General features: G+C 43.8%; 1 protein-coding gene across 1 annotated transcript in view; it reads right to left on the bottom strand.

Annotated features, from left to right (window-relative positions):
- Positions 1 to 15,530, bottom strand: part of Actbeta (inhibin subunit beta) — a 196,736-nt gene extending 181,206 nt beyond the window's left edge. Inside the window, exon 1 of the mRNA XM_077698466.1 lies at positions 15,170 to 15,530. Coding sequence (XP_077554592.1) covers positions 15,170 to 15,527 — 358 coding nt within the window. The 5' untranslated portion in view covers positions 15,528 to 15,530. The remainder of the gene's footprint in view (positions 1 to 15,169) is intronic.
- Positions 15,531 to 17,661: the final 2,131 nt, after the last annotated feature.

Here is a 17,661-nt window from a genome sequence, read left to right as displayed (position 1 = left end):
AAATTTTGGGAACATGTATTTAAAGCATTGAAATAATGTAACTAAAAGGAAGTTAGTGAACGCTTATTCCGTAAATCGGGGCGGGTCCACTGAGTCAAAGGGGATGACGTTTCATGCGGACTTGCATCGGCGACCTTTCCAGGCACTGCGCAAGCAGATTCTTGAGAGAAGACCGATGTGACTGATTATGAGCTTTAACGCGCCTACGCTACACAGGCGATGATGCGCGCCGTAGTAGAGGGATCCGGATTAATTTTGACCACCTGGGTATCAAAATTATTCTTAGCAGTGCTTTCAACTTGCAGCGAAGCTCGCTAAATGCAATTTAAGGTACTGTACGTTTAATTAGCCTAACTTACCTAAATTGTAATTACCCAAGGTGAAATTGAGGATAATTGGAAACTTTTGATGGTTATGGTGAAACAAATGGGGCTAATTTGAAGTGAAATTTGATTTAAACGAAGATTTCTCTAGTTATCAGCGATTTGCTACTTGCTGAACGAACTCGGAACGCGCGAATGCACGCACGCACGCACGCACGCACACGCAAAGCACCGTAGGTCAGTGGGTTTGGCCCCTTTTTCGACATGATGGTTCGACATGATGGGGAGGAGGAGGGTTGTGCAACTCACATTCCGTCCAAATTGGGTTGTTTCTTGAACCACTGTGGTATAGGTAGGCAGTCCCCCCCCCCCTCCCCCCCTCCCCCCCCCTCCCCCCCCTCCCCCCCCTCCCCCCCCCCCCCCGAGCTTACGGACGAGGCCCCTAACGTTATTATTTTCCCGTCGTTAATTATTTTTCTTCGGTGGTTACAATGCCTTCTCTCGCCACCACACTCAACAAATGCATGAACGAATCGAAATGAACAAATCAATCGGAAGGTCATGCAGAGTGCCACCGCGTCATCACGGCCTTTTTTACTTTTAATTGGTTCCTATATGTGCTCTCCTGATTTCCCTAGTGTTTTGTTGTTTTTACTTTGCTTCTCCACCTCAATATGTTGCGGCGAATCGTTCCGCGAACGCAGCGTTCAACGACCCGGAATCAGAGGGTCTGGTATGATAGCGCGGTCTGTAATGACCAGTCAAGTCTAAACGGAAGAAACAAGGGCGCAGGGTCCAGGCAGGGCCGCTGTAAGGGTCGTCTTCGTGACCTGCACTTCACTTCATGCGGGTTGGCGTGGGGTTACTGGTTATTAGATAGTCGAGCTGGCATCTGATTGCCGCTAGGAGAAGTTACGTATGTTCGGATGCCTGTCTAGCAGTTGTACTGTTTCGAAACCGTCCGTAACCGGTACAAACTTTTGGTGTTTTTTTTTTTTTTTTTTTTTTCAGGACATGATGGTAGGGATGCCCGTTGTAGAAGAATGGCGCCTATTTGTAGTGCATTGGGTGAGCTGTCAGCTGGTCAGACTACACGTCTGTTCTAAAAGCAATGGCTTCGCTTCCTGGTTATGAGCGTTGGCATGGTGTATTCCAATCCCTGCATCGGCGTAGATCTGATAGGCGATCAGGGCAAGCTAAGCGGTGATATGGGGCTGCGGCGCGTTTCTTTGACCTTTGCGACCGCAATAAAAAGCTGGTAGTAACAACCCTCCTTAGTGCTCAAACAGTTAGTGCAGCATTAACCAAGCGGCCTCGCTTCTGTGTATTTGTTTTTTTTTTTAACTTAACCAAGCATATTTTGCGGCTCAAGAAGTGCATGCCAGTAAAAACGCATCTGAACGCGCAGCTTTTATTTCTGGGGGTTATAAATGGTGCTTGTACGTGTGATAGTGACCAATTGCACAATTAGAGCAACGCCATCTACGCATCACATTCTTCCCCCCATGTATACGCATGGGCAAAGGGGAATAGCAAAAGATCAGAAGCGGCGCAAAGGATCTACTTAAAGGAATACTAGAATAAACGTTCGAGGCAGCCACGCAGTCGCATCAGTCAAGGACGTCATGTCGGTGTTCTGAATCGATCAGTGAATCAGACTTCCACATTCTGTTACAGTGTTTTAAAACCCGTATCATTCCTTTCGCACTGTTCCCGCTTTATGATTACATGATTACCGTCGCAGCTGTTTTTTTTTTTCAAGGTATTTTTCTCCGGTTCTCATTTTTTTTTCCTCCTTCTCTTGCTTCTTTTTTCTCTTTTATTGGTCAATCTGTTTGTCACAGCACATTAGTCCCACTTCGAGCAATCCCCCTAAGTGGGTGCGCGCTGTTCCCGTTTATGGTACAAGCACAGCCACCATGTTCGCGCCGTTTGATTTTCCATTTTCATCAAAACGCTAGCCCCTTAATAACACAATGCCAGTGTACAGTCCAATTCCATAACAGTTTAATTTAAACACGGCCCTATGAGCTACAACTGCGAAATGGTTTCTTGTTTTTATTCCGCGGCGCGCGCCTAGCGAAATGCCAGAGACAGATTCAAATTAATTGATTTGTCACTTGTTTTGCCTGACGTAAAAAAAAAAGTCACGGCTAAAAGTGGGTCACCGCCATTTACATAACCATCATCACTCTCGTCATTATCGTCGTCGTCTTACGGCAGCGGGGTTTTGGTTTCTTCGCAAGAAAAAGGTAGCCTAACAGAACAACAGGGCACAAATTATAAGTTTACCAGGAAAGGCAAGCAATCAAATATGACCCCGGTTACTTGCGAAATTACAAGGTTACGAAATGAGAGCGAGCTAGATTGTTATGTGGGAATGAACTCTGTAATTGTTACCATTGCCTCATGTCGACAGACAGTGCTTAGCTTATTTTTGCACAATTTGTTTAAAGCTTGTCTCATACTTTTTTGCCTGCTTCGCTTACATCTTTGTTCGGAAACAAGCCTTTGTGCGCTCACCCGCTTACATAACCCATTTTCTCTTATGGTTGCAGAATTGTGGTGCACAGAGACAATTAAGCACAATACGTTTTGGCACAGCTCTGTACGACGTAAACTATGATTACGGCACATCCGCTTGTCCCGACTACATCGATGGCAACTTTTCCCGCACCATGTTCATGCAAAATCTCAGCGACGTTACACTATCACTCGTCGTGAAGTTTGCTGGAGCAATTTGTTTTCACGGTAACTGCCGCTATCGCACACTATTTCGACGTCCTTTCTGACGAAGGGCTTACGGGCAGAAAGGAGGAAATAATGTCAAGGCAGGTAGGTTAACCAGTGTATCAGCTCGGCGTATTGTCATGGTCATGGAATGGCTTTATAAAAAGAGATCTGCGTAAATCCAGAAAACTTTCTAGTAATGCGTAGCATTCTTATTTCGCTTGTCTAGATTGTGATTTTTTTTTTATAGCCAGGACGTTGGGTTATTAAAGACGTTGGGTTATTTTATTGTATTTACGTTTTCTCTTTTTTTTTCGAGAATTATGTAAATATATAGCATTATATAAATTAAATGCCATTACTTCGCCAGTTATGTATTTTTCCGCAGATGCTAGGCGCAGTGCAGATTTGAATCGTTTTCGCTATTATTTATTCGTATTTCTAGCGTTCTTTTCTGAGCCCCCTTGGTTTAGTCTTCGTTTTTTAGGCATGTATAAGATGCATACATGAATATTTCTTAGATCGTTAGCTCATGTTTGCCAAAATATTTATTTTTAACGTTTTTCTTATTTTGTGGGCTTCTTTCGAAATTCAGTTTCACAAATTATCTCTATTTACGCTATTATAACGCCTAAACGTGTTACTTCCACCAGTTATGCATTGTTGATGAAATCCAGGGTGTTACACGGTTTGCTCATTTTAGCTATTTTTTATTACCACTTCGAGCCTTCTATCACGGTCTTTTTACATATAGTATTCAGCTTTCGGAGGGGATGTATGAATGCATATTTTTGATTTCGTCCCATCATTTCGGGAAAATTTGTATTCTTTCTATTTTTCTTATTTGTTGGTTTTTGAAAATTATTTCCGAACAGTCATGTCTATTTACACTATTATAACAATTAAATTCGCTACCGTAAAGTTCCGAGAGAACGTCCTTTCCGCCACCACCCCCCCTTCCCCCCCTCCTTTTAGGGGTAAAATATTCAAGGTACTACAGGATCCCAACGATCGCCCACCCCAAAAAATCACGCTATACTCGGGAACAAGAAGTTAAGAACAGCCATAGCTTATGTGCGGTATCACTCCGCCTAAGCGGCGGACCCGGGTGTCAACGGGCGCGCGCTTTCTGAAAGGAGATTGCTATGAATGCGTGATATCGTCTGCCTTTTCGCAGGTAATTTCACGGCAACGGCAACGGTAAAATCACGGCAACGGCTTGTTCCACGTTCAAAATACTCCCACTAACGCAGTGCTTGTGCCGCGCAAAGCAACACCCGGCTGCGGTGATAAGACACAGCGGCAACTTCCGTTGCCGTTCTTAAGTCGTACCCGAGTATATCTTCGACGCCTTCGAAAGTCCAGGGAGATAGATCCCTCCCGCGCCCGCGAACACCGCCGGTGTCTAGAATTTGAACAAAACGGACACAACCTGTCCGCCTTTTTTACTTGATTTAACCGCAGTTTTGGCTGGCGGTGCGGCCCCTTTTTGTAGTTTTTCGCATCTGACCCGAAAGTTCGCCCATTACGTATTTTTCAATTGATATCTACGTAGTTTGGGTGGGCCTTCTTACGAAACTTTACGGTACTTCTTACCCCAATTGTGCATTTTTGTGCGAATGCATGCAGGGTGTGACACAGTCCTGGCTGTGGGGATACTCGCATAGAATGCTACCCATTAAAATATCGGCAAGTGTTATCTCGACAGCAAGAGTTTGAGCCTGGTCATTTACACTGCACATGAGAATTCCATAAAGTTAAATAAAATTTATAAGCCGAACTTCGCCTGCTATGCGGCGAAATGCATACGAAGGCCCGGTGTAGGTGAGGTGTCCGATTTTTTTTTTAATTTCTTTGGAGACGACTTTGAGTGGAGTAGAGATAATAAAAGAGAGGCAAAAAGACAAAAGGGAAAGTGAAAGAGAGAGACTTCTCTTTTTATTCTTTCGATCTGTTCAGTAGCCGAGAAATAAAGAGAGTCGGTGTAACAGATAAATTATCGAATTGGACTGGTTTATTTCCTTTAATTAAACTTTGTTGTTAAAGACGCACCACATTTAGTTAATCGTCGCGAAAGATTTATCAGTACTTTATATAGTACTTTATATATTTATCAGTACTTTATATACTTTATATATATTTTCAGCTTTTAAAGTTTCGTCTCCTTTATATAAACACCGCGTATTTTTTTTGTATGTTTCAAAAGTAAAGCTAAGGCAAAAACGAGCGCGCGATAGTGACGGAGTCAGCTCACATTTTTCCCCCCTGTTCAAGTTTCCCTGAGAGGCACGTGCTGTCTGCCGGCTAGCGTTAAACGCTGAGGTGTTTTTTTTTTATTATTATTTACAGGACAGACAGGTGCTAGGTCAGCTCCAGTGACTGGTCACAGGAACCCATCGCGCCGTCTCGGCGCCCTACATTTCGCTTGCACGAAACGTTATTTGTGCACAGTCCTCCACGAGCCGCAGTCTGTGTTCAACTGGCAGCCTGCATATCGACCGAGTTGCTTAATCCCAAGCCCGCGAGTTGGAAAACTCTCCACGAGGACCTATTTGGTATTGATTTGAGTTTTCTCTAATGTGCCCTATGCTTTTCAACGTCTGCAATGCCACTAGAGTACTTACGCCCACTTTTCTTTTCTCTCCTTAGCGTGCAGATGATTTTATCAGCATATAACAAAAGGCAGATTTTCTTGCGCTGCGGGGCATGTCGTGACGGCGCCAAATGTGCCTCCTTTACCGGCCATATCGTAGTTGCGTAATATCGGTAAAACGTTAGAGGCTTGCCACTGATTCGAGCACATTGTTTAACGCACACTCCTACTGATTATTTGAACGCTGCGCGAAAAGCAAAAAGAACAAGATGTGTACCGGAAGGAGATAACGCGCCATTCATTCCTGCACCACAAATAAGAGGCCCCGAAACGCTCTTGTAGAGTAGGCCGAAGGAATGTTTGCGGGTACACAACAGATGTTAAAGACGAGGCAAGAAAATGGGGAAATCGCAAAGGAAGAGTAGGGACAAATTAGGGTCGCAGAGATTGCGAGAATAGGGAATGCAGTCCAGTGCTGTGCTGCAAAGTCAAATAAGTGTTTCTAGCGCCAGCCAGAAACTGCTAACCAAAAATAAAATGGGGAGGGAGGGAGGGAAGGCAAGAACAAAGAGTACATTACGGCTCACTTGCGTAACATACAGCAATTTGTTGGAATGAATGGCAAAGGCCCCTCTTTGCTTCTTCTATGTTTAGATGTACCCTAGGGGTCGGTTCCGGGACCAGTTTTGTTTCGACTGCACTTTAATGATAATACAACTGTTTTACGTCTTTTTGGTTGATGTTACTATATTTCTTGTTATTCAGCGTTAAGAGCGATCCTGATCGCGAGGAAAATGAGTATGCCAAATTTATAACTCGTGTGAGAACTGTCATATATGCAAACTAATTTTGATAAATATGTAGGTAGGGCGGGCACGAATGAAAAAATTCTATTGATGCATCCTTTAAATAAATTGTACGTAAGCGTTCTACAAATTACAGAGATACCGGGGCGTGGCGTAACATCGTTGGTGAACCTCAACTGGAATTAGCATGTCGAAAACGCATGTGGATGAACGAAGCGCAAGCTTCGGTTGTTACGACGTAAATAACGAGATAATGCTTCAGATATTAAAGGCATTACCAGGCCAAATTATTAAAACGTTAGTATATTTCGGTTCCCCAATTAACAATGCAGAAAATTAAATTAAAACGAGTTCAAGGAACGGCTCTAAAATTATTTTTTTTTCTGGTTACGTCAAAGGCACTCGGTAACCTCCATGCTTGCCAAGGCAGATCCGACTACCTTGGCTATCCGCAAGAAAACCGCGCTTAAGCTTTACATTTTTGTATTAACCTTACAAAAATAAGCGGAACTCGAATTCCGAGTTGCTTTCACAGTCTCCTAGAAGGCTTTCAACGCGTATTAATCACACGTTTACTATAACGCCTTATGTGTACAAAATTGACGTCTTTGAGCACTCATTCTATGTCAAGACAGTTGTTAGAGTGGGCTAGCTTGCACTCTTGCGTATTCCATGCATGCAACAGTTCGTCTGAATCTTGTAAGGTGAATCTCAAGGTGGCGTTTGCGTGAACTATTTGCTCTTGTACTCGGACGTTTTCAAATTCCGTAAGGGCGTAGAGCACTGAAAATAAAAAACTAAATAAATAAATAAATAAATAAATAAAATACTACACGAAGAAACTAGTTCATCTGCCCACATAGTTGCCGTAGCGAACCTTGCGCCACTAATTCGCTGGGTAATGCTCCACAAAGCAAACGCGCTCAACTATCACCGTCGCTATATCATTGGCACTATTAAGTGCGTACGAAGTGAAAATTCAGTTCGCATTTGATGCCTTTGGCAGACACAATTTATTTAGGTTTTTAGGATAGGTTTTGGTGTAAATTTGCTTATTTATATGTTACAGTTTGTCGGACCTGGGCTTTTCTTTTCTTTTTTGGGAAAAGGCGTTTGCTTTTGGGCATTTTACGAATGCGAGGCGAAAGAGAAAAAAACTCTCGCACGGGCTTATGAGACTTGTAACTTTTTTTCAAACCCCAGCGTCTGTTGCGATGAATGGCGCGCTGTAATACCGACGTTAAGCCACGAAATTTAATTATAAACGATTTGAGGCAACAAAGCGCCAGAGAACTGATTATTCTCAGTCGCTGGGTTAAGCTTGAGACTATCGAAGGCTACAACACAACGATTTTGTGAGTTTTTTTAAGTTTCCGATAAGAACCGCGGTAGTGGAAAAACTTTTTTAACTAGGGATCTCCTTCCAGCGTAGCAGGAGCCTGTTTTCAGTAGCTGAATCAAACAACAAAATATTTTGTGGAATCGATAATTTCTTAAATTCCGGTAAACACAATAGTCTCAAATGTTCACAGCATACGAGAATTGACAACTATCGTAAAACCAAGGAGGTACAACTTCTAAGAATTTGTCTAACAAAACAACCCGCTACGATTTGTTTAACCCTACATGTAACCCCCGTATTATATCCATGTATGTAAGTATGTATGTATATATGTATGTATGTATGTATGTATGTATGTATGTATGTATGTATGTATGTATGTATGTATGTATGTATGTATGTATGTATGTATGTATGTATGAGTGTATGAGTGTATGTATGTATGTATGTATGTATGTATGTATGTATGTATGTAGGTATGTATGTATGTATGTATGCATGTATGTATCTATGCGTGTATGTATGTATGTATGTATGTATGTATGCGTGTATGTATGTATGTATGTGTGTGTATGCATGTATGTATGTATGTATGTATGCATGCATGGATATGTATGTATGCATGTGTGTATGTATGCATGTATGTATGTATGTATGTATGTATGTATGTATGTATGTATTTACGGATCAAAGAAGCGAGGACAGTCCACGAGCAGGGTAGGGGCGGACACAGAAACACCTGCTAGTGTAGGGGAGGTGGGATAGGGAGGAAAGAGTACACAGGAATAGGGGGATCGGAGAGAAGGTTGACATGGTACATATATACAACACATAGGGATGTTAACAAGGATCATATATAAAACACAAAGGGAAAAAAATGAGTTAAACATTCGTGCAAAGTAGATAGAAACACGAAACACTTAACGCGACTGTACAGAAGACAATGGTGTGACGTACATGTAAAAGGGACACACACACACGCACGCATCCACACATACGCACGCACACAGACACAGCAAAGCTGCAGCAGCAGCAGCACTCCGCTAGAATCTGTGCGGTTAGATTGCGTTGTAGTGAAGTTCACAGTGAAATTGCGAAAAAAAAAACTGGTAAAACGAGAACTTTTCAATGCCGGCCTGTTTGGCGGAACAAGGTTTCACAAAATAGGGTTTCAGCTGTATAGGTGTGCACCCCTCTCCCTCCACTCTTAAGTCTGTTTTTTTTTTTTTTTTGTGGTCGCAAGCGGGATTCAAGAGCTTTGCCACGGAGCAAACTTGGCACCGTGCCTGAGGGGGGGTCACGAATAATCCTAGTGTCTGCCACATGAGAGGTGAATGCGACGGCAGGTGAGTATAACAGGTGAACGCGGAGGAGCGCTCTGACTTTGGGGAAGCGTTAAAGCTTATTGTGGCCAGTTGATATTCGGAGTGATTCCGCCTCGTTTTTTAAAGAGAAGAAGATACGAAAGCTAAAAAAGATGTTCCAGTGAGATATAGCAGGAAAGAAATCTGATAACCGTTAGGCTACCACCTTCAAAGCATGTAAGAAGACTCAAGAGCCCAAGGATATTTTTTATTGCTCGCATTTGAAGGAATCTACGCAGTGTTCGGTGAGGCCAACTCAGGCACGCGCGTTTTTTGCCGGTGGATAGGGAGGGTGGGGAGGGGGGGCGCAGTAGTACGTTCGTTGTATCGCATTCAGAACAGAGAATATCTAATTTAGTGACGTGGGTATAAGTGCGTGAAGCTATGAATGCATTATTAATAAATCGCTTGACTGCGCCAATAAATAAATAAACCCAGACAATAATTTACTTCTGAAACACTTTTAATCGCCGCATTTCCCGTGAAGCAGTTCAACTGCTGCTCCGTTGGCTCTGGCCTCGCCGTAACACAGAAGCGTACGCCCACGTTGGCGGTCGAATGCGGGCGTGCTACGCCGGCCGCGCGCGCGCGCTCGTCTCTCGTAACGCTGCGGCAAAACACACGCGTGAGTACATACAAACAGCACGCTTTCCTACGCCGCCAGCCGCTCCTCGCGATCGGGTAACTTTAACACGCTCAAGCGCCGTGGCTCGCACGCGTGGAGTAGCTTACACCATTCGATATGATAAGACGCGACAGGCTCGTTTTGAATCGCCCTGCCCCCGTACTCCCGGACTCTCGCTTCTTTTTCGTTCTCGCTCCCCGTTTCACCAGGCCGCGCAATGGGGGGCGAACGGTAGTGAACGGCATTGACGAGGACACGTCAGTCTCCGCGCACGCAGCGTGCGTGGCATATAAGGCTGCGGTTACGACCGCTTGCACTCCGTCAGCGTAACGAGACGCGTGATCCGGAGCGGAAACACGCTGTGTTGGTGCGCTCAGGAGAGGTTAGCAATCGTTTAATTCGCACCGTCAAATTTTTCGCACACATTCAAATTGTTTTGTCTTGCCGGCAAAATTTTGTGGAAGCTAACCGCTGCATTTATACCTTTCCTCCGCCGTCATTTTGCTTTTCTCGCAAATTTTGTGCCGAAACGACAAAAAAAAAAAGAACACGTGGGGGAGAGCGTCTTTCGGACGATCAAGTTGCCGGACGGGGGAATAATAGCTGACGATGTCGTAATAGGAGCAGCGGCACGCCTTCAGCGTCCCTTGGGCTGCCATGTGCAACACCGCATGAATGGGGTGAAAGCCCGAAAAAGGCGGTGGGCCGACCATCTGTCTTGAAACGCGGCGCTTTTTTAAGCGGTCTGAGTCAATCATCACCGCACCCACACGTACAGCAAGAACTTGATTTCCTCTGAAGTAAAACAGCGGAAGCTTCGTTACGTTTTGTTTGTTTCGCTCGTGTGTGAGTTGCTGGATGATACAGACCGGAAGAGATACACGCAAAGACACACACTCATACACACACACGCGGGCACGCTCAGGCATCGTCATAAACGTGATCACGACCGCCTCCTCACTAACCGCAGGACGTAATTTCGAGTAATTCGAAATAATTAAACATTGTGATGAAGTAATTCCAATCAGTTCCAAGTAGTGAGTAATTGCAAGTAGATCAATGCAGTTCATGCAGAGAAAGTTGCAAGTAAGATCAAATAATTCTCAGTAAGTCACAGTTGTTTAAAGTACATTTAAAAAATTTAAGTAATTTTAATTATTTCAGAGATGTTTCAGGCAGTTCCCAGTACTCAAGTAATTACAAGTAAATCAGATAAATTCAAAGTAAGTCTCGAAAGTAAATCTCGAAAGTGTTTGAGACTAAGACATTTAAAAAAATTCAAATAATTCCAAGTAATCCAAAGAAATTAGAGACAATAATTTGTACTCAAGTAATTACAAATAAATCTAAATATTTCGAAGCACAATTCAAATGATCTCAAGCAATTCCCAGTAATTAAAAGTAAGATCCGTTGTATTGCAAGTAATTACGACCAATCTAAGGTAATTTCAACTAAGGTACGGGAAACTCCAAGAGATCCCTAAAAATTCAAGTATAGCATATTTCCAGAAAGTCTAAGGTAACTTGAAGTAATTAGTAATTTTAGAAATTTATAGTATCTGAAGTATTTACAGTCAATTTCCACGGAATTCTAAGTAAGCTGGAGTAATTTTAAATAATTAGAAGTCGTAGTTATTTCAAGTAATCCTAGCTGTAGTTTGCCCCCCGAAACAATGTTTTGCATTTAAAGGTAATCATCAGAAACACATTCTGCCGCCGATTTTTCTAATATGTTTTAAAAAAGCGTTATGTGAAACCATTGTCATTAAGCCGACTTTTACTATTTACTTCTTTACAGAAGGCGTCTTCTTTATTTAAGGCTCGGATTATACAAGCATAAAAAGGCAAATGCAATACAACATTGAGATTGCAACAACGAAGACACGGTATTCGGTATTTCTCGCGATACTGGCCCAAATGTTGGGTTTAAAAAAAATTGCGGTAGCTTATAATATGGTAGGAAATTCCCAACGTCATTTTAAGAGCAATAAAAAAAATAAAGCAATATGGCAGCATATTCGCGGCTTGCAACCTCGAACACTACGACAGCTCCGCATAGTTTCCTATTGCGCAACCAACATTAAACTCAGGTGATATGGTGATGCCACGATTACCGTTCGCTGCGTCCGGCACAGCGTCCACAACGTCGTCCGAAAAACCACAAAAAGAAAAAAAAAACGACAACTTCCTACGAACAGCAGCGGTCACAAGCATGGTATTTCGAGATGGGCCCTGGTAATGTCGAGTTTCCTCCCTGACCCCCCCCCCCCCCCTTTTATTATTTTTTTTTTGCCTCGTCGTTTAAATCCTCATTTGAAGAACACGCTTTCCGGTTCGGCCATCCACCTACTGCACCTAAATTGTCCGACTCTGAAGCATAGATCGAAGTCTCCATAGTTAAGCCCATTTACGAAGCCAGGAAAGCTCGTCACTCTTACGACCGGCCTCTAACCACATTTTCCGCCCGGATTGACATGTACGAGCTCCAAACTTTCCTCGCATGCTTGAAGAATAGATCACGTTACCCGCCCGTTCACCTTCCTCGCTATGTAGAACGAAAGACATGTAAAACCGGTTATGCCAGTGCTTCAAGCAGACGCCGTTAACCCCCCCCCCCCCCTCTTCTTATCAAACCCTCGGCCTATCCTTTCTGGCTCTTTGCTCAGTGTTCACAGTTGCCTATAGCGTTCAGTTATGTGTACATTTGTAGGCAATGTGCTTTAATTTTATTCCGCTTGGTTGCTCTATCTGGAGTACCTTTAAAAAAATACGGCTCAGAATTCCCTCATGTTCTTTGTAGCTCAAGTTCTCTTCCTTTCTGCTTCGCCCCCTTATCTCGACTGTAGATTGTGCTACTGAATAAATGAACGAATAAATGGACGAATGAATTATTAATTATCATCATCGGCCTGGTAGTGTCCACTGCACGACAAAGGCCTCACTAAGTAACTTGAAAGGAAACTTAGATCGGCCCAACGGGCTATGGAAAGAAGAATGCTAGAAGTCACGCTTGGGGATAAGAAAACAGCTGCGTAGATTGAAGAACAGACTCAGGTGGAAGTCACGAGGAGAAATAAATAAATAAATAAATAAATAAATAAATAAATAAATAAATAAATAAATAAATAAATAAATAAATAAATAAATAAATAAATAAATAAATAAGTTGGTGTACGAATGTTGAACGTGTGTAACGCACTGTACATGCAGATAGTGTGCATCAGCCAAGGCGGACAAATCACCCCATGTGGATGTGCACCTGACGCCGCATGTGGAAGAAGAGTACGCGCTCTTTCTGTGGCAGCCTCTTGTTGAGCTCGCTCGGACCCTCTGCTCGTCGTTTCTACGTTCCAACCGCGTACGTCAATAAACGACCCCCAGTCGGCTACCGAAACGTCGACTATCTCCCTTACAAAATGTATAAATGAATAAATAAGACGTCGCGGCGGGACACGGTCACTTCGGAACAATTTCGGTCTCGTCCCGGTATAGGTACTCGCATTGCTAGGAGGCCTAAGGGAGCGGAAAGAGATTACGATAACTCGATATCATTAGACACACACACACACACACACACACACACACACACACACACACACACACACACACACACACACACACACACACACACGCGCGCGCGCGCGCACGCACGCACGCACGCACGCACACGCAAAGAAAGTCCTCTTCCTGAAACGTCAGTAAACTTTTATTTTTTAGTGAAAGGAAGGCCTTTTCCTGAACCGTTAGTAAACTTATTTTGTCATCTTTTTTTCTCGTGCGTCTCTGTCTCTACTTACCTTAATTGCTCGCGCTCTTTGCGTTTTTTTTGTTTTTAGACTATATATATATATATATATATATATATATATATATATATATATATATAAATGTGTGTGTGTGTGTGTAGTAGTAGTAGTAGTGGTAGTAGTAGTGGTAGTAGTAGCAGTAGTAGACCCCCATTAAGACGAACTCGAAGGGACCATGAAAATTTCTTCGTATTATTAGAAATTCGCCTTAATTTAAGCGGAGGTTTATTGTATTGCGGACGTTACAAGAAAGCGAAAGTGTTGTTCGTCTTAACCAAGTTCATATATAATGCGCCGAATAAAAGTCAACCAACCAGCCTTCCCTTTGATGATAGAGTACCGTAAACGTTTTCATCAGTTAATTGTTCAACACGTCCGGTATTTACTGTCGCTTTGATTTCATTCCCAACGTTCGCCAAATAGTCACTATAAAATTTGGACCAAAAATGCTGACTGCATTAAGTGCTTGAAAATGTATACTTTTGCGGGCATCACAGCAGCGATAAATTTGCAAGTAATTAGGTGAACTTTATCAGAAGTAGGTAAAAAGCCAAACGCGGTTTCCAGAACGTTTATTACGACTATCGAAACAATATATTAACATACGACCTTATGGGGGAAAATAATGCGGTTATCAGCGCATGCATATGCATATTCAGTTCTTGAGCTCGAATCTGTGCACTGACAGACAGCAAACAATCACACGCAACAGCTACACATTCACAGGGAGGAAAACGAACTGTGATATCTTAACTTTCGTTTTATGCAATCTTGACACTTTACGTTTTCTCTGTGCACGGAATAGATTTCGCGTTTTCAGTAGACCAGTGTGGCGCCCACCATGCGGAAGAGAGAAAAGCTGACACCATGGATTACGTCATTGAAACACTCTATGCCGCTGTGCCCTGCGGCGGAGCCGTAATCCAGGCGGACTGTTTGCATACCGACGTCAAAATTGTATACCTCGGCTCTGTAAATTTAAATGCTCGAAAAGAAAGAAAAACGCCCGACGTAGTTGTCCCGTTCGCGTAAAAGTAGCTGGGCTGTAATTTGAGAGCTGATTTCAGCCAAAGTGGCGTTATTTTTTATTCTACTTTTACCCAAGCAAGCCATATCTAAAATAAACGTGTCAGATAAAGTGAAGCGACTAAAACTTCAATTTAGTCGAACTAAATTAGAATAAATTCGATTCGATTCGACGAGATTAGATTAGATTAGATTAGATTATATAAGATTAGATTAGATTCGCTGTCAGCACAGCGCGCGTCAAGTCCTTCGCACATTCCTGATGCGGGACGGTTTCTGCCCGGGCGAGCGCATTGCAGGCGCGGCCGCACCGCAAACTTTGACGCACGTGTTTTTATAGTGGGTCTCCTTGCGCCGGCGCGCGAAAGAGCTTCCGAGATGTGGACATTCCGCTCTTCCGGAGGAGTTCACCACCCGCCTTGCGAGGCCGTTCGACACCTTTGCGACGATCGTCTTCGACCCCGGGCCGGTAGAGCTTTGCGGGAGATGAGCGCACCTGGAGAGCGAGTTTCGGAAGCCGGCGAGGGGAAGCAACAAGAAGGAAAAACGCTCACCGGGTTCGGCGAAGGCGATGATCTCGGCCGTGCGTCCGTAGTAGTCATCGTCCTGTGCCTGCCTCGGGTCGGGCGCCCCTTGGTCCTCCAGGGCGCGCGGTTCGGGCAGCAGGTGCACGCGCCTGAGGGCCTCGAGGGCCAGTTCTCGGGCGAGCGGCGACGCGGGCTCCCGGCGCTGCGGCGGCCTCTCTCGCAGGCTCAGCTTGGAGAGGATCTGGTGTCGGACGGCGTCCAGCTTGATCTGTCGCTGGTCGCCCCCGGCCAATCCGCGGTCGCCGGCGCCCGCGGTGCAGCGTCCCCCGCAGCCGGCCAGGAGCAGCGCGGCGGCGAGGACCGCCTGGAGAGCGCCACCGGCCATGCTCGAGCTCCGACGACGACTGGGTCCCGCAGCCGCCGAGGGCAGCACTTGTTGACAGCCCACGCCACTGCCGCCGCCGCCGGCCGACGCCGCCACGCTCCCTTCCACTCGGCCGCCGGCCGCCGCTCAGCCGCACCCCCCTGGCGGTATCCTCTCCTCCGGACGCTGGCGGTGGTGGACGTGCGCTCCCGCGCCGGCCGGCCGGCCGGCCCGACGCGCGCGCCGCGGAAGGGTGTTAACAACGCGCTCGTGGCCAACGTCGCTGCACCTGGCCGACCGGCCGGACACGGGCCTCCTGACGGTCGCTGTCAGGGCTGGCTGGGAGGTGGAGAGGGGAGAGTCCTTAGACGGTCGAACCCTTGACACGAGGGATGGGAAGAAACCTGCACCCTATTTTAAGCTCGAAAACTACCCCTCCTCCCCCCCTCAGTATCGACATTAGCGTGACGACTGGGAGCCGTCGTCTCCCTTCTAATCTCAGGCTCACACCTCTCCCGTCAAGCCTTCCGACTCCCGACACAGTTTGTAGGCATCGAATGTCCTCGTAGGCATCAACCGACATATCGCCCACCATCTTCCGCTTCGTGGGTTCATTAACGGTCGAGTGCGACTCCGTGTAGAACTAGTTTTCATTTCTAAGAGGCTTGAAGTGCGCCTCAAGGTAAGGAGATAATACTTATTTTTTTACACGTTAATATTAACAACAACAGCAACAACAACAATAATAATAATAAAAATCAATCAATCAATCAATCAATCAATCAATCAATCAATCATTTATTTGCGTGCCCAGGAACAGCCGGGGGGGGCCTTTGTGCTGGCGCACGGAAACAGAAACACACGAAACATAATGTACACATCTCTCAAATACAAAAAAAATACAAAATACAAAGGGGAAAAAAACGAAAGTATAGCTTATGTTGAAGTTACGGAATAATAATAATAATAATAATAATAATAATAATAATAATAATAATAATAATAATAATAATAATAATAATAATAATAATAATAATAATAATAATAAAATAAATCGTGTGCCCAGGAACAGCCGGGGGCATTCGTGCTGGCGCACGAGAAACGACAAAAACGGAAGGAAAGAGGCGACGCAAGACGTGCACATACCACACAATAAAAGAAAATAGCATTGGTTACACTGAACGAAAATTACACGCTTTGACGTACACACACACACACACACACACACACATATAATATATATATATATATATATATATATATATATATATATATATATATATATATATATATATATATATATATATATATAGCAGAACAGAGAGATACGGGACGAGGGACTCGGTAAAGATACATATCAAGGTTGCAGTCGTCATTGCCAGTGCTATTCGGCTTTTTTCGAAATATATAATAGGGCCGAATGACGTGTGCTTGTCACGTTTCTTTGATTCATTGATAAATAAGCGAAAATATAAGTCGAGAAAAAATCCGCCGGATTTTTTCTCGACTTATATTTTCGCTTATTTATCAATGAATCAAAGAAACGTGACAAGCACACGTCATTCGGCCCTATTATATATTTCGAAAAAAGCCGAATAGCACTGGCAATGACGACTGCAACCTTGATATATATATATATATATATATATATATATATATATATATATATATATATATATATATATATATATATATATATATATATATATATATATATATATATATATATATATATATATATTTATATATATATATATATATATATATATATATATATATATATATATATATATATATATATAGTAACGAAATGAGGGGCTCGTTGGGGAAATACAGAAAGATAAGTCGGCAGTCTACAACGCCAAAGGAGGCATAGGGGTGTGGTTAGGCTCTTTTTTTTAGTACGGTTAATGAAGTTAATATTTTTTTAAATATACGGAAGAAAGAAAGAAAAAAAACACGCGCCCAGAGTGGGGACCGAACCCACGCCTTTGTGGGTTCGGTTAGAAAGGGAGCGCCCAAACATACACACATACACAAAAAGAATATAGAGATGGGGACAACCACAAACTGGCCGCTAGTCCGGAGGCATTTAGGAGGCCCACAAGGGCTTTCAAAACCCGCAACGCGCTGTCATTGCTGTTCCAGAGGCCTG

Source organism: Haemaphysalis longicornis, unplaced genomic scaffold, assembly GCF_048455015.1.
Source record: "Haemaphysalis longicornis isolate Haplotype H1 unplaced genomic scaffold, Haemaphysalis longicornis Haplotype H1 scaffold_2, whole genome shotgun sequence".
In the NCBI taxonomy this organism is placed as follows: Eukaryota; Metazoa; Arthropoda; class Arachnida; order Ixodida; family Ixodidae; genus Haemaphysalis; species Haemaphysalis longicornis.
Note: the sequence above shows the minus strand (reverse complement) of the source record. Positions and strands in the feature narration are given on the sequence as shown.